This window comes from Typopeltis vanoorti, chromosome 20 (assembly GCF_054136105.1).
Source record: "Typopeltis vanoorti isolate ZY-2024b chromosome 20, IOZ_Tvanoo_1.0, whole genome shotgun sequence".
NCBI lineage: Eukaryota > Metazoa > Arthropoda > Arachnida > Uropygi > Thelyphonidae > Typopeltis > Typopeltis vanoorti.
Window position 1 is genome coordinate 111,697,505 of NC_143568.1, and position 21,967 is coordinate 111,719,471.

The 21,967-nt window shown below is 37.8% G+C and overlaps 1 protein-coding gene across 1 annotated transcript in view; it reads left to right on the forward strand.

Moving 5' to 3' along the window:
* The window catches only part of LOC150095799 (SH2B adapter protein 2-like), a 187,299-nt gene that overhangs the window by 135,974 nt on the left and 29,358 nt on the right, over positions 1–21,967 (forward strand). Inside the window, 1 exon segment of the mRNA XM_090409973.1 lies at positions 15,825–16,012. Coding sequence (XP_090266099.1) covers positions 15,825–16,012 — 188 coding nt within the window.

The window sequence follows — 21,967 nt, forward strand, 5'->3', positions numbered from 1 at the left end:
GGCTTCATTAGCTAACTGCTGCTCATACCTCTCTTTAGCTACCCTCACCAACCAAGTCACCCTCCTTGCCTGGTCTTTGCAGACCTCATAAAATTGGTTACTTCCACTTCTCTTATGCTTCCTCCACAATGCCCTTTTTCTCTGTATTGCATGCTTAATCTCTTTATTCATCCATCTCCCACCTACCTTATATAACCTTCTCACCCTTGGAATACATTTAGACATTGCATCTACTAAATAGTTTTTGAAAATTCCCCAAGCTGCATTGATCTCTTTTCCAGCTAACTCCTCATTCCATGCTACACCCGCAAGCTGTCTCCTGAGCTCTTCATAATCATCCCCCTTGTAGTTCCACATATACCCTCTTTTTACAGGGGTCCTTGCACTGCTGGCAACCACCCAAGTAATCACCTCATGGTCACTTTCACCAATTGGTGGATGATTTGACACCTCATTTATAATTACATCCTCTGATGAGATGACCAAATCCAAGATGCTTAATCCTCGTGTGCCCTCTGTTACATACTGTCTGAGGTAGTTATCCCTCAAAAACTCAAGAAACTCATTTTCTTTACTTCCAGTTGCTATCTCTTCATTCCAGTCTATATTGCCATAATTAAAATCACCCATAATGATCACCCTTTCCTTATTTGCTTGGCTTATTTGATTATACATTTCACTATCACTACCATCCACATTACCAGGTCTATAACAACATCCCGCCAAGTATTTGATTCTATTTAGCTCTATCTCACACCATACTTCCTCAAAACCACTGGCCCTATTTCACTCTTGCATCTCTACCTTGTATGGACATAACTCTTTCTCTATCATCAATAGCACTCCCCTCCCTTTTTACCCCTTCTATCCTCACGAAACATATCATACTCCTCCATCTCTATTCCTGTCAGAATGTCGTCCTCATCTAACCATGTCTCACTTATTTTGACAATCTTTGGGTCAACAGACACAATTAGTGCAACCATTTCATCCACCTTGTTTCTTATGGTTCTAGCATTTGTATACAAACACGACAGCTCATTTCTGGATCTACAGCTAGTTCTACTGATAGCACTCACTCAATGTGATCTCTCCATGCTGGACTGGGACCATTTCCCTTTCTATTTCTTCATTTTAGAACCCTTTTCAATTTCATCTGTTTTCTCTTGATACCTGGTCATCCCATTTCTTTCCTGCCTACACATGCTCTCAACTCCTCTTGGAGCATCCACCTTTCTCACACTGTGTACCCCTGTCCACTCTGAGCCTCCCCGTTTCCCTGCTCCTCTTGCACATCCATGCTCTCATTTTCTATACTCATACCACTCACTTCCCCATTCATTTCCACTTCTTCAATCTCTCCTGTATTACCCCTCTTGATCTGATTCATTCTCTCTATTCACTTCTCTACCTTCCATCAGCAGTCTCTCCAAGCGACTCACACCATAACCACTCAAATGCAGTCCATCGCTCCCATACAGTTCACTTCGTCCTTCAAACTCATTCCACACATTAACAAACTGTACTCCCATCTCCTCGCACATTTCAGCCAGAATATCATTCATAATCCTTGCCCTCCGCCTCATTTCACCACAATCATACCTAGGCAACACACTGACTACCCTTCCTGTCACACTATTCTCTTTTATCTTTCCAAGCAGCCTCCTGACATTCATTCTAACATGCTCTTTTTTCTCTCTCAAATCGCTCCTGCCTCATTCCAATGCCTCAATCACTCTACTCATTTTACCGCCTGGAAAACATACCTTGTGCATTTTATCCTCTAGCACACCTTTAATAATGGAGTCGCCATACAACGCCACTCGCTCATTTTTCGTTAACTCTTTCATGCCATCATGATTTATTTTAATAGTTTTGACCTGAATTCTCTTAATTTCATTCTGCATCCATTTCATTTCTTGCCTCATCCAATCCAATTCACTTTCCAAATCTCGTGACACATTCTCTCTATCATTAAATCTTTCTAAGTTTCTAACTCTCGACCCCCTCTTCTCACTTTCCCTCTCATTCATCCTTCTTTGTTTCCGTACTTTCGGTCCAACATACGTCCGACTTTCACTATCATTCTTCTCACTTTTACTCTCATTCATCTTTCTTTGTTTCAGTACTTTCAGTCCAACATGCGTCCAGCTTTCGCCATCATTCATTCTTTCGATTTTTTCACTTGCGATTTCTTCGTCATGCCATTTCTACTTTCATTCATTCTCTCAATTTCATTTCTTTCCCCCACTCTCGCCTCACTTTCGTCCCTTTTAACATCCATTACAGTTTTCAAATCGCTCTTTTTCTCGTGATTTTTTAACATTTTTTCGCCTCTCTTTCCCACCATCCTTCTCTTTCAAACGTGCACTCGCGACACAATCGTTACTAACACTTTCTGTCATCAATTTCATATTTGCATTCATCAGTTCCTCATTCAGGTCACACTTCGCACACACCCTTCTTCCATCCGCGCTAAACATCCACAAATCATTTATGTAATCGAAGGAATACATATAACAGACCACATACTTAACGAAAAGACTGAAATCTAAATTAAAATCATGGAATGACAATGCCGCCTCCATTTTTTTTTTTCCCTGCAGGTTACTAGATCTAATAATAATGATTTCGTAATTAAGTTTAGGCAAGAAAAATCCCCCACACTAATAATACCGGTAGCGCACAACCTTTACAGCCGCTCTTACTCAAACAATTATGCATATATAATTAATTATTCCTAGAATACCTTATCTGAATCAGGAACTCTTCTTAGGTACGTCCACAGTGCTTCGCTCACTAGCGCCCTCTCATAGTGCCCTTATACAATGGAACAAGAGTGTCCTCCTCATCATTCCTAGAAGCCTCTGTGTTGTCTTCACAATTTTGGCAATGTGTCCCCTAAATTTCAGATCCTTACCCACTATCACCCCCAGATCTCTTATTTCATCCACCTCCGGCAATATATCCTCACCAAGCATAAATTCTGCATACCATTTTTGTTTTCCAAATTTTAAAACCTTACATTTTGCAACATTGAACTCACATTCCCATTCCTGTGCCCAATCACTCAATTCATTCAAGTTTTCTTGTAAGGGCACACCATCTTCTCTACTCTTTATGGTTCATCCCAACTTTGCATCATCTGCAAACAACTGAATGTCTCCATCCAAATCTTCACCAATATCATTGATATACAAGTTAAATAGTAATGGCCCTAAAACAGACCCCTGAGGCACTTCACTAGTGACTTTCCTTTTCCTGGATATTGCTCCTCCATACACAACTTGTTGATACCTATCAGATAGACAGTCTCCAATCCAACACACCAATCTAATATCCAACCCCATCCACTCCAGTTTGACTATCAACTTATCATGCGGTAATCTATCAAAAGCCTTTGCAAAATCTGAGTATATTAATGTGTATCGTTCTCCTGTGTCCATGGAAGCAGTCACCTTATTGTAATAAGTAAATAGATTACTAAAACATGACCTCCTTTTAGCAAATCCATGCTGTCAATCAAAGATAATACCATTGTTGCCAACCTACTTGTACTTCTGGATCCTAGTTCTCACAAGCTTTTCCAATAACTTAACTACAACACCTGACATACAGATAGGCCTATAGTTTGATGCTTGAGTTCTATCACCTCCTTTATGAAGTGGCACAGTCTTGCCCTCCTTCGACTCCTTAGGAATTTGGCCGAGTGCAAGACTTGTATTAATAAAATATGTCAAGGCCGGCGTCAACTCCCTTGCATGTGCCTTCAGAATACGTGGTGATATGTTATCAAGTACTACAGCCTTTGTTGAGCAAACATCTAGTTTGCTTAACTCCCCATACACATCTTGCTCACATACAGTCAGTCTCTCTTCCCCATCATCAACTGCTCTTAATCTTTTCACGAAGTTACATTCACATGATTGAAAGGCGTTTATGAATTGCTCATTAAGTATCTCCACCACACATTCTGCAACAGCTGTCTTTATATAATTTTCTCCTATCACTGTCATCCTCCTATAATCATTCTTTCGTTTGCTGGCTACATATCAAAAGAACTCCTTAGGATTCTTTTTAGCTTCATTTGCTAACCTCTCTTTAGCTACCCTCACCACCAAGTTCATACCTCTCTTTAGCTACCCTCACCAACCAAGTCACCTGCCTTGCCTGGTCTATGTAGACCTCATGAAATTGGTTATTTTCACTTCTCTTATGCTACCTCCACAATGCCCTCTTTCTCTGTATCACATGCTTAATCTCTTTATTCATCCATCTCACACCTACCTTATTTAACCTTCTCACTCTTGGAATACACTTAGACATTGCATCTACTAGATAGTTTTTGAAAATCCCACAAGCTGCATTGATCTCTTTTCCAGCTAACTCCTCATTCCACACTACACAGCAAGATGTCTCCTGAGCTCTTCATAATCAACCCCCTTGTAGTTCCACATCTACCCTTTTCTGACAGAGGTCCTCGCACTGCTGGCAACCACCCAGGTAATCACCTCATGGTCACGCTCACCAATTGGTGGATGATTTGACACCTCATTTATAATTACATCCTCTGCTGAGATGACCAAATCCAAAACCCTCAATCCTCATGTGCTCTCTGTTATATACTGTCTGGGGTAGTTATCCCTCAAAAATTCAAGAAACTCGTTTTCTTTACTTCCAGTTGCTATCTCATCATTCCAGTCTGTATTGCCATAATTAATATTGCCTTTTCTTATTTGCTTGGCTAATTTGATTACACATTTCATAGCCACTACATCCACATTTCCTGGTCTATAACAACATCCAACCAAGTATTTCATTCCAGAAATTCACCTTTGTCCCACACCATACTGCCTCAAAGCCTCTGGCACTATTTCCCTCTTGTATCTCTGCTTTGTATGGACATAACTCTCTCTATCATCAATAACACCCCCCCCCCCTATTTACCCCTTGTATCCTCACGAAACACACCATATCCTTCCATCTCTATTCTTGTCAGGATGTAGTCCTCATCTAACCATGTCTCACTTATTTCAACAATTTTTGGGTGAACAGACTCAATCAGTGCAACTATTTTATCTACCTTGTTTCTTACACTTCTAGCATTTGTATATAAACACAACAGCTCATTTCTGGATCTATAGCTAGTTTCACTGATAACAATCATTCAATGTGTGTTATTAGTGGTCATCCCAGGTCATCCCATTCCTTTCCTGTCTACACATGCTCTCACATCCTCTTGGGGCATCCATCTTTCTTACGCTGTGTACCCCAGTCCACCCTTAGCCTCCCCATTTCCCTGTTCATCTTGCACAGCCATTCTCTCGTTTTCCATACTCATGGCACTTACTACCTAGTTCATAACCACCTCTTCAATCTCTCCTGTCGTAATCTCCTGCTCTTCCACATCACTTTCCACTTGATCTGATTCATTCTCTACCTTTCAGCAACAGTCTCTCGAAATGACTCTACCATAACCACTCAAATGCACTCCATCGCTTCCATACAGTTTGCTTCGTCCTTCAAGCTCATTCCACACATTAACAAATTGTACTCCCCTCCCCTTCTCACGCATTTCAGCCAATGTACCATTCATAATCCTTGCTCTCTGCCTCATCTCACCGCAGTCATACCTAGGCAACACTCTTACCCTTCCTGTCACGCTGTTCTCTTTTATCCATCTAAGCAGCCTCCTGATATCCATTCTGAGTGCTCTTTGTCCTCTGTCAAGTCATTCATACCTAATATTGTTCAGACCAGGAAACTTATTAGTATCAAGACTATTTGAGTATTTATCTGATGTCCTTCTGGAGAAAGAGGCAGAAGAGGTATGTTGTGAGATAGTGGGAATAGTTTGTGGAATAGTGGAAGAAGATTTGCCTTGGTCATCAAAACAAGAGCTGGAGGAAAATATCAATGTTCAGTGAGGTGGCTTTTCTTTAGGAGATGTTACCATTGCTCCATCGAGATGAGAGAAAAGTGGAAACATAGTATAGCAGAAGTTTTGCCAAACAACTTTGAAAAGAAACCACAAGACTTAGTACCTTTTCCTCACTAGTCTGCTTGTAGACTTGTTGATGATTTTTTACTGTTGTTACTGTAGTGTAAGCTGAAATTTTTAACTTGAGCCATTGATTGTATGCAAAATTTGTTTTCTTTCATTTTGGTACATTTGGTGGAGAACTCAGGTGTGGATAGGAGTTTTGAGTACAGAGTAGAATAAAGGTGCTCATTCCAGCATTAATATTATTTGTTTAATCAGAACAAGTGCTTGGATTAAGAGATTCTGAAACAGTCAGACAATGGAAAAGAAGCATAAAAATGAGTTTGTTATCTCATTTGGCACTGCCCCATAATATATAAGGCTGAGAGATTGGCTAGGAGAAGGATGATCTATAGAAGAAAAGAACCACTAATAAAGTTATGATCAGAGTTGGCAAGAGAAGAGCTTGGAAAGAAGTCAGCAGACACCATAGTGTGAGGAACAAACAGCCATGTCACCCACCTTAACAAGATGTAGGACTTTTTTTTTTTTTTTGCTATGATTACTGCAGTAATCCTACAGTGGCATACTTTCCACAAGTGTATGATGATGATCAATGAGAATTTCTTTTCTTCCTGTGGGTATGTAATTTGGTCCTGGACTATTGTGGAGATGGGTCGACCTCACCCAATGTTTCAGTTCATCCCACAGATGTTCAGTAGGATTAAGATCAGGGCTCTGTGGAGGCCAGTCAAGTGTGGTGACATTCATGTCCACAAACTATGCAGTTACAGCAGCAACCTTATAACATGGTGTATTGTCTTGCTAAAAGAGACAATGGTCAGCTTTAGAAATGCCACAAAGTAGGATGCATTGCATTAACCAGAATGTTCAGATACTTCTCAGAGTTCAGTGTTTGTGGCACCACAAACAGAGGTTCGAGGCCAAACAAGGAAAAGAGGACCATACCATGACAAATAGTTGGGGTTATGCACTTTGATAAGAGACATTCACTGGGAATCTACTATACCCACACCTGTCCATTTGTTTGGCAGAGGGTGTAGTGTGATTTGTTGCTCCATGATACAGCTTTCCAAGTTGTCCAACTGTGTTGCAGACCACAGACAAGTGTATACAAAAGATATATTATGTCTGTACATGAATGCCAGGAGTAGAGTTTGTTGCCTTGGTTAATATATCGGGACCTCATTCTGTAGGCATTAATGAGACCTAGCTATCAGAAGCAGATGTACTAACTGGTATCAAGTGCAAAGGGGTACAATATTTTTAGGAAAGATAGACAAGAGAGGAGGGGGAGTGCTGCTAATGATAGATGACTTGAATCTAGTTTGAGTTGAGACCTATGATTGCAATACTAGTAACAGTTTTTCATGTGGGAGTAAGTTTTAAGCCATCTGGTGTGTGGTGGAGATTTAATACATAGTGGGGTATTGCTACAGACCACCTGAAGGATCTGTTGCTAGTGATGAAGAAATGCATCACCAAATAGAAGAAATGAGTACGAAAAGAGTAATCGTAACAGGAGACTTTAATTATCCAAATATTGATTGGCTAACAGTAGAATTGCATGAGAAGAATGAAGAGGAATTTATTGAATTGTTGTGCGACAATTTCCTCAATGGCATGTGACAGAAGGAACTCATGGTCAAAGAGTGTTGGATCTGATTATAGGGTCAGAGGAAGTTTCAGTTAAAGACATAACTATTCTGCCTCTAGTTGGTGACAGTGATCATGTGGTACTCACTTGGGAAGTGGCTAAGTTTATGAATGTTCTGTTCAGAATAAGTTACATGCTGAACTACAAAGCAAGAAATTATGACCACCTGAGGGATATGCTGGGGTCTGTACTATGATATCATTTATTGGATGGGAAGGATATCAACAGTGCGTGGGAAGTGTTTAAAAAATACTTAAATGATGCGATATCAGAAAAGATGTGATATCAGAATGTGTCCCTAGAGTTCGAAGAATAAATAGAGTAGGAGTGAAATGGATGCGTAATCGAATTAAGCAAGAGATTTGTAAGAAAAAATGACATGAAAGGAATATCGTGTGCATGAAGATGATGCCAGTTATAATAATTATATGCAGCAGCCCAGAAGAGTCACATGTTGTAATATCTATCAACCTGGTATATGCAACATTGAACACACCACTATCTCTTCACCATATGAGGAAACTAATGTGGATGAGGAAGAAGTACTAGAGCTGTTGCACTAACTGAATAAAAATTCTGCAATAGGAACTGATGGAATATCAGCACAGATGCTAAAAGAGTATTCAGCTGAACTGGCTATTCCCTTGACTAGGCTATATAATTTGAGTCTTAGAACAAGAAAGATTCTGCAGGAGTGGAAAGAATGTATGGTGATCCATTGCATAAGAGTGGTGCAAAGACCAATGTATCCAAATATCGACCAATCACTTTTCCCAGGAGGTGGTAAAGATTTTGGAAAAGTTGGTTAAGACTTGCATTCAGAAATGGGTTGACAGTGAATTTCCACTTTGCAACAAACAGCATGGGTTTATTAAAGGAAGGTCATATTTTAGCAACTTTCTCACATTCTATAATAATGTTATCTCTGAGTTAGGCAAGAGGAATGGATGCACAATGATACTTTTGGATTTTGCTAAGGCTTTTGACAAAATACAGCATGGTAGACTGTTGGATAAATCAGAGAATACGGGTTTGGATTATAAACTATTGGATATGAGGATGTCTGACTGACAGATATCAAAATGTCATATATGGGGGATGTGAATCTGCAAGATTCAAGCTAACCAGTTGTGATCAAGGACTGATCCTTGATAAGTCCTGGATCCATTATTATTCAGTCTGTATATTAGTGACATCAGGAAGGATTTTACATGCAACACACAGCCATTTGCTGATGACACAAAGATAGGTAGGGTGATCAGGAGTACTGCTGATATGCAGTACTTGCAGAATAATTTGAATAGGCTGAACTTATGGGCATGTGAAAATGGCTGTCTTTTCAATGCTAATAAATGTAAAGTCCTGCACTTTGGTATGATTAGATATTCAATGTCATATTATATTGGTCGTATTTTATGGGTGCTTGAAGAAACTGATGAGGCTAGGGATCTTGGAGTTTTAGCAGATAGGAAGTTGAAGTTCAATGATCATATAGTAAAACTTGTAGACACAACTCAGAGAATAATGGTAATACTGAAACGAACCTTGACATGTTAAGATAAGGAAGTCATTTTGCCTCTTTACAAGGCCTTCATAAGACCTCACTTGGACTATTGCATACAGGTCTGGTCTCCTGGTTTCTGTGGTGATTCTGATACAGTGGAGAGAGTGCAAAGGAGAGTGTCAAAAATGATATTAGGATTATGGAATACTGATTATAAAGACAGATTGAAAATTTGTAGGCTGGAGACACTATCAAACAGGAGGGGATGATATAATTGAGACTTACAAACTTCTGAAAGGGTTATACAGAATTTCAGTAGATGGAATTTTTCATTTTATGGAGGGTAGGGAAAGGACACAAGGGCATCCATGGAAGTTGAGAATGAATGCTGTCAAGAAGGGGGTGAGGGCTAGATTTTCCTCTCATAGTGTGTGATTGGAATGGATTGTCTTTGGTTGTGTGTGCAAGTAGTGTGAATGAATTCAAGAACAGGTACGACAGCTGGCATGAATAGTATGCCTTCCCTTGATGAGTTCCTGACTCCCTGGAGGCCTTTTTATGATTATGATTATTAATAATAATAATCATAATCATAAAAAGTGTTCCTTTCATGGCTATTAGAGGGATGATAACATGTCCCTGGTTCTCTCCAGATCAGAGCATACATGGTATCACTTTATAAAACAAATCTGAACTCATCTGTAAACAGCACTGAATATCATTGGTCTTGAATCCAGTTAAAGTGGAGCCTGGGCCATTTCAAATCTTCTTTCCTGTTGCATTGAGCATACAATTCACCTTCATGAAGCCTTCTGTGCACAGTGGAAGCAGATACCAAACGTTTCTCTACCTGACACAACGTCAGATTGTAGCTGATTCAGAGTAGCACTCCCTTTTTGAGCACATAATCTGAGATATTGGTCACTCACTGCAGTTATAGCCCATAACCTTCCTTCATTGTATCTCTGGAATGTTGTTTCACAACATTGAATAGGTTCCACAGTCTGTGAACCATGCAACAACTCACATGCAATCATCTGGCATCCTCCTGACTTTTACTGGCCAGTTTTAGTCATATGATAGCTTGCCACCTGAATTCATCATTTAAATGATGTCTTGCACCATATACAAGAATTTTACTATCACAAAATGTCTTATTCTCACTCCATGCGCCAAATGGAAAAGTACTATAAAATACCTTTTAAAAGAGGTAAACCGTGAGTAGACATAACTATACATAATAAATAACGGAAAAACTCATGTAGAAATATTATTTAATAGTATAATTTTCGCCTGTGTGTCACAGGCATCTTCAGTACATCTTTGAGTAGATTTAATATGTCTCCCTCTTCAAACACAGAGGAAATAACGCGCATTACCATCCCTTATATACAAGGCATCAGTGAACGTATAGCAAAAATTTTAAAACCACTGAATATTTTTGTTACCTTTCGACCGTTTAGAAAAATCTCCACCTTTCTCGCTTCTCCAAAGGACAAGCTTCCACATCTTAATCATCCAGGTGTCTACCAGATTCCGTGCTCTTGTGGATTATGTTATTTCGGACAAACGGGAAGATCTGCCTCCATTCGGCTAGAAGAACACCAATCTTATATTGAATACTTTAAACCTGAAAAGTCTGGACTTGCAGAACATGCCATCTTCACTAGACACAGAGTTCATTGGAGAAAGACAAGAGTTCTTCACAAAAGTCAGTTTCTCATGGAACGCCTTTATAAAGAAGCATGTGAAACTCTACTTCATTCTCCTAACTTAAACAGATCCGACGGCTTACGTCTATCCTCTTTATGGGAGATAGTACTTTACAAATCAGCTAATCTTTCCTAACTTTTTATTGTATTAATTTTTTTTTTTTTTTAATTTTTTTTTTAGGAAAGTTATTGACCTTTTTAGTTATCTTACACCAGCTACTTAGGTGGCGCTTTTTGGAATTGTCAGTTAGTGTTTAATTTTTGTGCCTAATTGTACTGAAGATGCCTGTGACACACAGGCGAAAATTATACTATTAAATAATATTTCTACGTGAGTTTTTCCGTTATTTATTATGTATAGTTATAAAATACCTGTTTTTATGCCATGGGTCATTTGCTTATTTTGTTGACACTGACATTCATTTGTATACAATAACCAGACTCAGCATCCTTTTTTTATATAATGGACCTGATTTTCATATGTCCCCCCCCACAAATTATTCTGATTTTTCATTCTCTTCCTTAATTTACAGAAACTAGTGTAGTTATCCTCTATATTTAAACATCAGGTGTAGGATAGTAAGAAATTAATTATATTCTAATTATAGTTTGACAAAGAATATGAATGAATGTTAGATGTTCTTAGAGAGATAAAAAGAGTATTTTAATATATCACATAATATATCTACTTGTGTATGTGTTTATAGTAAATTTAAAAATTTTTATACTTGAGCTTTATTCTTTGGAAAACAGCATGCTAGTTTTTAAGTAGTGCACCATCATGGGTAGAAATCTGAAACCAACAATACAAAAAAAAATATAATTTTATATAAATATTTAATTAACTCTCCACAACTGATTTAACAAAAGTTTGAATATATAGAAGTTGGGGGAGGAGGGTTTACACCTCTTTGCCATAACCATCTTACTTTTTGCTCTCCTGACTGAACTGATTCTCCTGCTTGGAACCAAAATAATCTTTATCAGAATGACGGGCTTCATTTGCCACTAAAATTTTCCAATCCTATCCAAGCTCTGGTTCTCTAAAAGTTGTGCCTCTGCAGTTCATGATAAAAATACAGTATGTGTTCAACAGCTTAATCAAAAACTCCAACTTCTCACTCAGCTTATGCCATGTAAGGACAGAATGCAATAAGCTTCTCTCCTTCTTAACTGTCAAGCCTTCTGGTCCCACACTAAGAAGTCTGTTTGGCATAACATTTGCTCTTCCACATTACTGCCTCTCACACTTCCTGATGGTATCATTACCCAAACATAAGACAGATCTGTTCGCATCAGTCTTTTCCTCCCATTTATATGAATAAGACAAATCACTTCCTGCCCACAATACTCCATCCTGCTCTCTCTGTGTCTTCTCTGATCTTCCAACAAAAGGACATCAGAAAAATCTTCAGTCTTGTTTGTAATAAGTTTCCTGATGAAGATGGCATCACTCTCTATGCTCAAAATGTAGATTCCAGAATTAAATCATATCACCTATATAAGCTGTCACATTCATCTAGAATATACTCAATGGTATAGAAGCATGCAGTTATCTGCTTATACTTGAAAAGGCAGTAAAAAGTAAAAGTCAGCCATCAAAAAGCCATCCCTTTGTTCTCACATCAATATCCTTGAAAATGATGGAGAAGCATCAACAACCAGCTTCTTCACTACATCATCAGTTAAATTATATCAATCATAAAAGGTATTGACTGGGGGATAGGAAAGGGTTATGCTAGATTCCAGATTTGCCAAAAAAATGGCTATTTTTAGTAGAAACCAGGTAAACTGGAAACAATGGTACAACCACTTCTCTATCTGTGCTTTTATGCTTGCAGAAGAGATGTTAGTGGTGAAGCTAATATTTAAAGAAGATTTAAATTATTTGGCAAGTTACTAGGTTCATAGCTCTTGAGTATGCCCTTATAATAGCAAAGTATTGCGTGATCTTTTGTGGCTATTTGGTATGAGATTGAGACTAGCACAACAAAATATACAGTTCGGTGCTGCTATAGACCAGGTGATGGAATAGGTGATGGAGATAGTATGCATAAGCAAATAGAAGAAATGAGTGGAAGGAGGGTAATTATTATGGGAGATTTCAACTATGGTAACATTGATTAGAAGGAGGAGAGGACACGTGGGAGGAAAGAATTGGATTTTATGTGGTTATTAAGGGATAACTATCTGCGACAGCATGTAATGGAAAATACTAGAGGTCAGAGAGTGCTTGACCTAGTGATTACATCTGAGAATTTGGCTGTAACGAATATTACCACGTTGCTACTAATTGGTGAGAGTGATCATAGGATCTTGACTTGGGAGGTGGCTAAAGATGTGGAATTTACAATTAAGACAGGGTACATGTGGAATTATCAGGCTAGTAAGTATGACAAGCTTGGGAGTTTGATTGGTTCAGTGCCATGGCATGTAAAACTGCAAGTGCCGGATGTTGATAGTGCATGGGAGGTGGTTAAGAAGTGTTTGCAAGAGGCAATGGCTGACTGTATACCTAGAGTCCGAATAATAAATCAAGTAGGGTTTAAATGGATGAATAACACCATTAAGCTTGAACTGCAGAAAAAGAAACAACTGTGGAGGGAATTTAAGGAGAAAGGTGACTGGTAGGCACACGAACGGTATAAAGTGCAGGCCAGAAGGGTAACGAGTGTGGTAAGAAAAGCAAAAGTGGATTATGAAAGAACATTAGCCATGCAGGCTAAAGAGAATCCCAAACAGTTTTTTCAATATGTTGCAAGTAAAAGAATAAATGTATATGGCAGAATGATTTTTTAATGAATGCCAATGGTAGGTTGGTAACCGAATCAGTTGATATAGTGGAATTATTGAGCAAGCACTTTGCAAAAGTATATCATCCAGGTGGTGACATTGCAGGAATGAATGTACCAATAGCTTATACGGGAATTGTGGTGAATGAAGTGAAGGTTAATAGTCTATTACAAAACCTCAATGTCAATACATCTGTGAGATTGGATAGTATACCAGCTCGTGTCATCCGTGAAGCGGCTAAAGAATTGTCAGTGCACTTGACAAAGAATTGTCAAGGGTCAAAGAGGGGAAAATAGTCCACTGCATTAAGGAGGTTCCAAGACTGCTGTTGTAAATTACCGACCAATCAGCATATCAGGAATCGTTGTCAAAGTCTTGGAGAAAATAGTCAAGAGGAAAATACAGGATTGAATAGATGAAAATGGGATACTGTATGGGAGACAGCATGGTTTTGTGAAGGGTAGATCATGCCTCAGTAACTTGCTCACGTTTTATAACACAGTGACAGCTGAACTGGATAAGAGTAATGGGTTTACAGTGATTCTACTGGACTTGCAAAGGCCTTTGACAGGATACCACATGGAATTCTAATCAGTAAACTGCAGCATATGGGGATGGATATGGGGTTGGTGAGATGGATAGGAGGGTGGTTGATGGAGAGATATCAGACAGTGGTTTATTCAGGAGCAGAGTCCAAAAGATGGCCTGTGACCAGTGGTGTGCTGCAGGGTTCTGTTCTTGGATCACTACTATTCAATTTGTTCATTAATGATATAGGAAAGGATCTGAGAGGTGGTGTTCATTTGTTTGCTGATGATGCAAAGTTGGGTAGAGCAATAGCGTGTGCACAGGATGTCAAAATTTTGCAGGATGATTTGGATAGTTTGGAGGACTGGGCTAAGGAGAATGGATGTCAATTTAATGTGGCAAAGTGTAAGGTTATGCATTTTGGGGTGAAAAGATTAGCAGCAGTATATCACATTGGTGGAACCGTACTCCAGGAGATTGAATATGCCAGGGATTAGGGAGTGTTGGTGGATAGGGAGTTGAAGTTTAGGGGGCACATCACAAAAGTGCCTAAATCAGTTCATCAAATCACTTGGTTGCTGAAAAATACTTTAACAAGCAGAGACAAACAGGTTATTGTTCCTCTGCATCGAGCCTTGATAAGACCCCCATCTAGATTACTGTGCCCAGGGCTTCTTCTTGATGGGGAGGAAGTGGAGAGGATTCAGAGACGAGTGACCAAGATGATAGTAGGTCTCTGGAATGAACCTTATGAGAACAGGTTGAAGATTTGTGGATTGTAGAAATTGGTTGATAGGCAGAAAAGGGGTGATATGATTGAGACATTCAAATTACTGAACGGTTTCTATAAGATTAATTCAGAAGATGTTTTTGATAATAGGACTGGTGGTGGGAGGACTAGGGGCCATACATGGAAGCTGGGCAAGAGTGTGGTTAGTAAGGGTGTTAGTGCTAGGATTTTTACTTGGAGAGTGGTGAATGAGTGAAATAAGCTGCTAGAGTCTGTTGTGGGTGCCGTGATTGTGAATGAGTTCAAGACGAGGTATGATAGATACTGTGTGAATGTCGAATAGTTGTTCTTGACATGATGTTAGGGCCTCCCTCGATGAATCTATCGACTCCTTGGAGTTGTCTATAATAATAATAACAATAATCTTTGCAACACTTGCAATGCAGCTTGAGGTCTCTGACCATCACTCTCATATTCTGAATCTCATCTGCATAGTACACAACCCTTTTGTCTTCAAAGTGGAGACATCATCACCTTGTGCTTATTAACATTAAAACAGTAACCCTGGTCATTCATCTAGTTACATCTTCCTGCAGTAACTTGTCATTAATATATAATTCTCATCAACTTTGCAATATCAGCAGACAGCTGAATATCCTGTGTCAATACACATGAAATCTTAACAAATAAGTTAAATAATAATTACTAAAGAAATGAATCCTCTGACACCCATGTTTGTCTTCCTTTGCCGGGAATAGTCCAAAAATATACAGATTATTCACTTAATTGCTATTGAAATTGCATAATTTAAATCAGGCATGCACATTTATTTTTATCACTTATTCTCTTAACCCAGTTTTCTTATACTGTTTCTTTACTGATCATTTTCTAAATAGATACTGGACCTGATATATACCAAACATTAAGGGAATATCCATGGTTTCATGGAATGTTGTCTCGCAGTGATGCAGCACAGTTGGTTTTAAGAGAAGGACCGATAGGTCATGGAGTGTTTTTAGTACGACAGAGTGAAACCCGTAAAGGAGAGTATGTGCTCACTTTCAATTTTCAAGGGCGTGCTAAAGTAAGTATTTATTTTTAATTGTTTAAGTAGGGTTAGTTTTTCAGTTGTATACAGTAGGATAAGCTAACCATTATATGCATTTCAGTAGTTTATGATTTTCTTAGCTAGAAGAAAATCATAAATGGGCAGCCATTTGCAATTGGTGCCAGATTGAAAGATTAAATATGTAGTTGATATTATAGCACTTCAAACTTATTTGAACATACTAAGTTTGCGGGCTAAATCTGCTGAGCTGGTTGGCTGAATTGATAGTATGCCATTCCTCTCTAAAAAGGCTTTGAATCCTACTGCAGACATGATTGTCTGCAGTAGGATTCATTAGGTGGTAGATGAATATCATCATCCAGTGTGAGACCACTACCCTGATTATTGGAGGCTTACATTGGCTTGATAAAGTTCCATGTTTGGTCTTTAGAGTACGATTTATTATTATTATTATTAGCATGATTCATTAATGGTCAAATGCAGTTACTTTAAGATGTTATTGTTAATACTGCTTTGATTCTCCTTAGGGAGAATTATTAATAAATCAGGCTGTCTTTGTGAAAAGTACAATATTAGGATGGATTACCTGGTCTACTGCCTTAGAAGATAAAAATACAAGTCAAATCAGGACAGGTAAATAAAGAGAAGTCAGTGGTATACTGGATGAATAACTTCATTCATGGTCTTTTGCTGATAAGTTATAACCATAAGGGAGAACACTAAAATTTGCAACACATTATATATGCACTAAGGAGTATGAAAAAATACATTTTGGAAAATTATGGAGACAACTACCGTGTTTGAGTAAAACTTTAGTTTAATATAAACCAAAATCCACATTCAACCTTTATATCAAGGTCATCTTCTGGAGCATATATAATATATACAGAGAAACAAGCTGCACTACAATCTATATAGTTTGTTAAAGTTACTGACCAACCGTTACAGCAATTATTGGCCTGACCTCTGGTGGGAAAAAAAAAACTTACTACATCAATGCTAGAGTCCTATTATTAATATTATCTAGCCTTGGTTTCCTGAGCCGTTTTGCCTTTCAAAAAGTAATGTTTAATCACTACACAAAATTCTTTCTCATCCATTTTTTACAAATCACGATACTTGATTGATTCAAATGAATGCCAAACACAGAGTAATAGACCTCTGTGACTGAAATTTGTGTGTGATCCTCCAACAGTTGCCAGTAACTAAAAATAACCTCGATACGTACTGGTGGTGTCATCTCTTAGACTTTGCACAGACTTATCGAACAGCCCTCATGTTTTGACTAATTTCTCTCTTGTTCCATATCCATTCATTCACTTGACTTCCTACTATACTACCAGCTTTGCTAATTCTGTTGTCTATTTCCATACTTAATTTGCCATCTTCACTAAAAATTGTGCTAAAAGCTGAGATGTTACTTGTTCTATAGGTTCTCCATTCAGGATGCAGTTGATGTTTCAATGTTTCTGTCTATTTTCATTGTCTTTGTCTTTTTAATGCTGATTTTCATACCAAATATATTACATCAGTTATTCCATTTAATCAGGGAATCCAGCAGACTTGTACTGGATTTACATATGAGTATAACATCTGCATAAAGCCGAGATTAATGTTTCCAATTTTGATATTAGGTTTAGTGCCACTTTCTTTCATATTGTGATCCATATGGATGATGAATAACAGTGAAGATAATGTGCACCATTGTCTCAGACCTGATTTAACCTCAAACCATCTCCTTCAATTTCAGCTGTTGACTTACAGCTCAAATAGAGGCTACAAATAGAGACTATGTGTTGCTCAGTGTAATGTCCCACTTATGCCACATAATTGTAGTGTTTTGAACAGCTTTTCTCTTGGTACCTTGTCATATGTGTTTTCCAGATCTCCAAAACTTAAATATAGATCCATGTTATATTCCCATTATTTCTCAGCTCTTTGTCTTAAAGTGAAAATATGATCCTGACAACCTCTATTTTTGCCTGAACTCAGTTTATTCTTCTCTAAACTTCCCTTTCATAGTTTTTCTTAACTTTTTTTTGCAAGTATATTTTCTGTTTCCATATTTAAATTCCCATATTCACTAAAAAATTGTGCCTAAATAACAAAAATAGTTTGGCTGTTCTGTAAGTTTTCCATCAGCGATGGAAAATTTGTTACAGTAGTTACTCAGTTTAATTGCCAGCCTTGTTGGCCAAGTGGTTAGGGTATCCGTTCTCCAGCCAAAGGACTGCATGTTCGAATCCCACGGTGGGCATGGATGTTTGTAATCATCTTTCACCGTCATAGATTCATTCATACAACTACACACACACACACACACACATATACATACACACACTCTCTCAGGATAGAGTGGGTCATCATGGGAAAAGTAGACCCAACCCTCCTGCAATGTGATTTCAAGCGGGCCCTAAACGAAGTCAGATATAACACTAGGAAAAAAAGACACTTCTCAGTTTAGTTAAGGAATTCTGCAGGTTGTATTGGATTTATTTAAGAGGAGTTGCTTAAGGATTAAAGCTAGATAACAATGAAGAGCCCACCATGTTAGCCTTTTAAGGAATGCAGAGAACCCAGCAATTCTGACCTCATGTCCAATTTCACTTTCTCATTCTGTTCTCCATTAATAATTATTTATATGCTAATATTTTTACTTTTTTGAATTAGTTTTACTTGTAAATGTAAATAAATGAGTTAGTGAAAAAATGAAGAAAATTATATTAATAAACCATTTGTTATTATGGTTTATTAATGTAATTAATTATAATTAATTAATTAATATAATTAATATAATTATAATTAAATGCTATATGTAGGATTAAATGTTAATCCTACATATAACATTTAATCCTACATATTAAATCCTACATATTAGGATTTAATGTAGCAAACGATCAGAGTCTACCTGTGGAACAGGATAGCACAAATCAATGATTGCAGCAGGTGGAAGATGGATATGAAGTTGAAGATGTGTTTGCAGCAGCACAAGGTGATGGAATGCATAAAGGTGAGGATGAGTCATGTAAGAATGGAAATCACAATTAGGATCAGGGAAACAGGTGTGGTCAAAATGAAGAGAGAGGTGTAATATAGCAGCTAGAATAGAGAATATTGGTGCTGATAGGATGGCCTCAAACACACAATGAATATTATGTTTATACACAAATGCAAGGAGTATTCGAAACAAGAGAGCTGAGTTTGTGGCATTGATTGAGATGATATGCCCCAAAGTAATTGGATTAAGTGAAACTTGGTTGTCTGAGGAGGTTGTGATGTCAGGAATAGAATTAGAAGGATATATAATTTTCCGGAAGGATAAAGATGTGAAAAGAGGAGGGGGGAGTGCTGTTAATGATTGCAGATGAATTGTGTCTGCAAAGTGTGGAAGTTGATGGTGTGTGCGTTACCAAAAATTAAGGAGACAACTACTGTGTTAGAGCAAAACTTTAGTTTAATATAAACCAAAACGAACATTCAACGTTTAAACCTTCATATCAAAGTCATCATCTGGAGCACACACATATATACAAAGAAACAAGCTGCACTACAATCTACATGGTTTGCTAACATTATTAACCAACCATTACAACAATTATTGGCCTGAACTCTTGTGAGGGGGGGGGGGGGGGAACCTTTACTACATGAAAGCTAGAGTCCTATTATTATTATTATCTATTAGGTTACAAAATTAAATTGGGCTGGAGAGTAACATGTTTATACACACACACACACATAAGGGGAGGGATCTTCCCCCCCCCCCCCCCCCGCCTACGGTACCCAACCCCCTCGAGTTCTGGACTGGTAGGCTGGTTCTCCTTGAATTCTGATGACTCGATTTTTGAAAACTTGAAAGGAGGTCCCCCTCCCCCAGTGCCTATGGCACCCCCCCCCCCCCCGAGTTCCGGAATGGTAGGCCGGTTCTCCTTGAAATCTGATGCCTCGAATTTTGAAGACTCGACACTCAGGGTAGCCCCTGAGTTTTAAAACGTTTCAAATAATGTGACACAAAAACGTTACAAAAAAGGCTTATCATTTTCTATTATAGAGTAGATATACATAAAAAACTAATTTATATATATAAATTTCAACCAGTTGGTATGCAATAGTTTCCAATAAAAGCTGAAAATTGCTTAAAGCCATGCTGGAAACTAAGTAGGCTGAATATGTGCCATCCAAATTCTTGGAATTTTTATGCCACCATTATTGTTGAGATTAGGGTGGTTAATCAGAATTTTACAGGCTTCTTTAAATTTTCTTTCATACCAGGTTTTTGTATGATGTAAAGAGCATGTACGTTTCCAATCAATTTGGTGTAGGGTGTTGAGAGCATGATCTGAGAGGACTGCTTCACCAAAATTGTTATATTTAATGTGTCTTTTGTGTTCTTTTTTTATGTATAGTGATTGTATGTCCAGTTTCACTAATATAAGGTAAGTTACAGGTGCAGTAAATGCAATGAATTTCAGGATGTGCCAGTGGGAGGAGAGGATCCTTAGAGGAGTTGAATATGTTTTTTAATTTTATAGGTGGTTTTTATTGCAGGAGTTTTTATCTATCATTCGATCAACCTTGCCAGCAAAGGTTGGTCGATTGGTAGAGCCTCTGCTACTAATGGCTCATGCAAAAAGTTAAGCAAGTTTGAGCACAGTTAGTAGTTGGAAGAGGGTCAATTGTTCAATGCTGTTGGCACACTCTTCCTAGATGAGTCTTTGGACTCCCTGGAGATGCATCATCATAATAATAATACTACTAATAATAATTTAATAATAATCTCAACAATAATGGTAGCATAAAAAATTCCAAGAATTTGGATGGCACATATTCAGCCTACTTAGTTTCCAGCATATTTCAGGAATTTAAGCAATTTTCAGCTTTTATTGGAAACTATTCCAATAAAACTATTCCAGTTGGTTGAAATTTATATGTAATACTCGCATAGTTTATATATATATATATATAAACAAACATGTTGCTCTCCAGACCAATTTAATTTTGTAACTTAATAGATAATAATAGAACTCCAGCTTTGATGTAGTAAAGGTTCCCCCCCCCCCCCTCACCAGATGTCAGGCCAATAATTGATGTAATGGTTTAGCAAACCACATAGATTGTAGTGCAGCTTGTTTCTTTGTATATATATACGTATGCTCCAGATGATGACCTTGTTATGAAGGTCGAAACGTGTAGTGTTCGTTTTGGTTTATATTAAACTAAAGTTTTGCTCTAACATGGTAGTTGTCTCCATAATTTTTGATAATGTATTTTGATCACTGTGTAAGCATGAAAGGAAAGATTGATGGTGCATGCACAGTTTTCGGGTTCTAGGAAAATTTGTCGTAGGAAAATTCGCCTCAACATTTATGCCATAAGATATTTTGCATTAATTTTTGTAAATTATCAATGGATGATAAAAGTATTATAAATTCATTAAAAAGACCAATTTTTATTAAGGTGAGTGTCAGTGATACATAACATAATGAAATCATTTAAAAATTGTGCAAATTAAAAGAGATGCTGCATAAATAATTAATTTTTTGCTGTGGATTGTCAATTCAACAAATCCATCAGTAACATCGTTCATTGGAAAAAATGCTAATGCTGTGAAGTATTTAATTTTCGTATTGAATTCGGCATCTATTTGATAGCATATCATCAAACAAGAATTTTGCAATATAGATTTTGTTCCATATGAAATAAACAACCTGTTATATTGGGTTGTTGCAAATGAAATGGCCGATTTTAAGGACGATTGAAAAAGAAGAGAATAAAAAGAAGAAGAAGAATATCTGTTCAATCAAAGTCCAGCAGCATCAATGCTTTGTTGCCAACGTGTGGCAAGGTTATTTATACCTTGCCACACGTTTGGGGTTCGAGCTTATATGGTGAGTGGTCAGTGTAATTTAGCGCTCGTGTAAAATTGGTGATTTTTGGTGTTTTTTGTGTGTGTTTTTCCTTAGAAAATTGGTT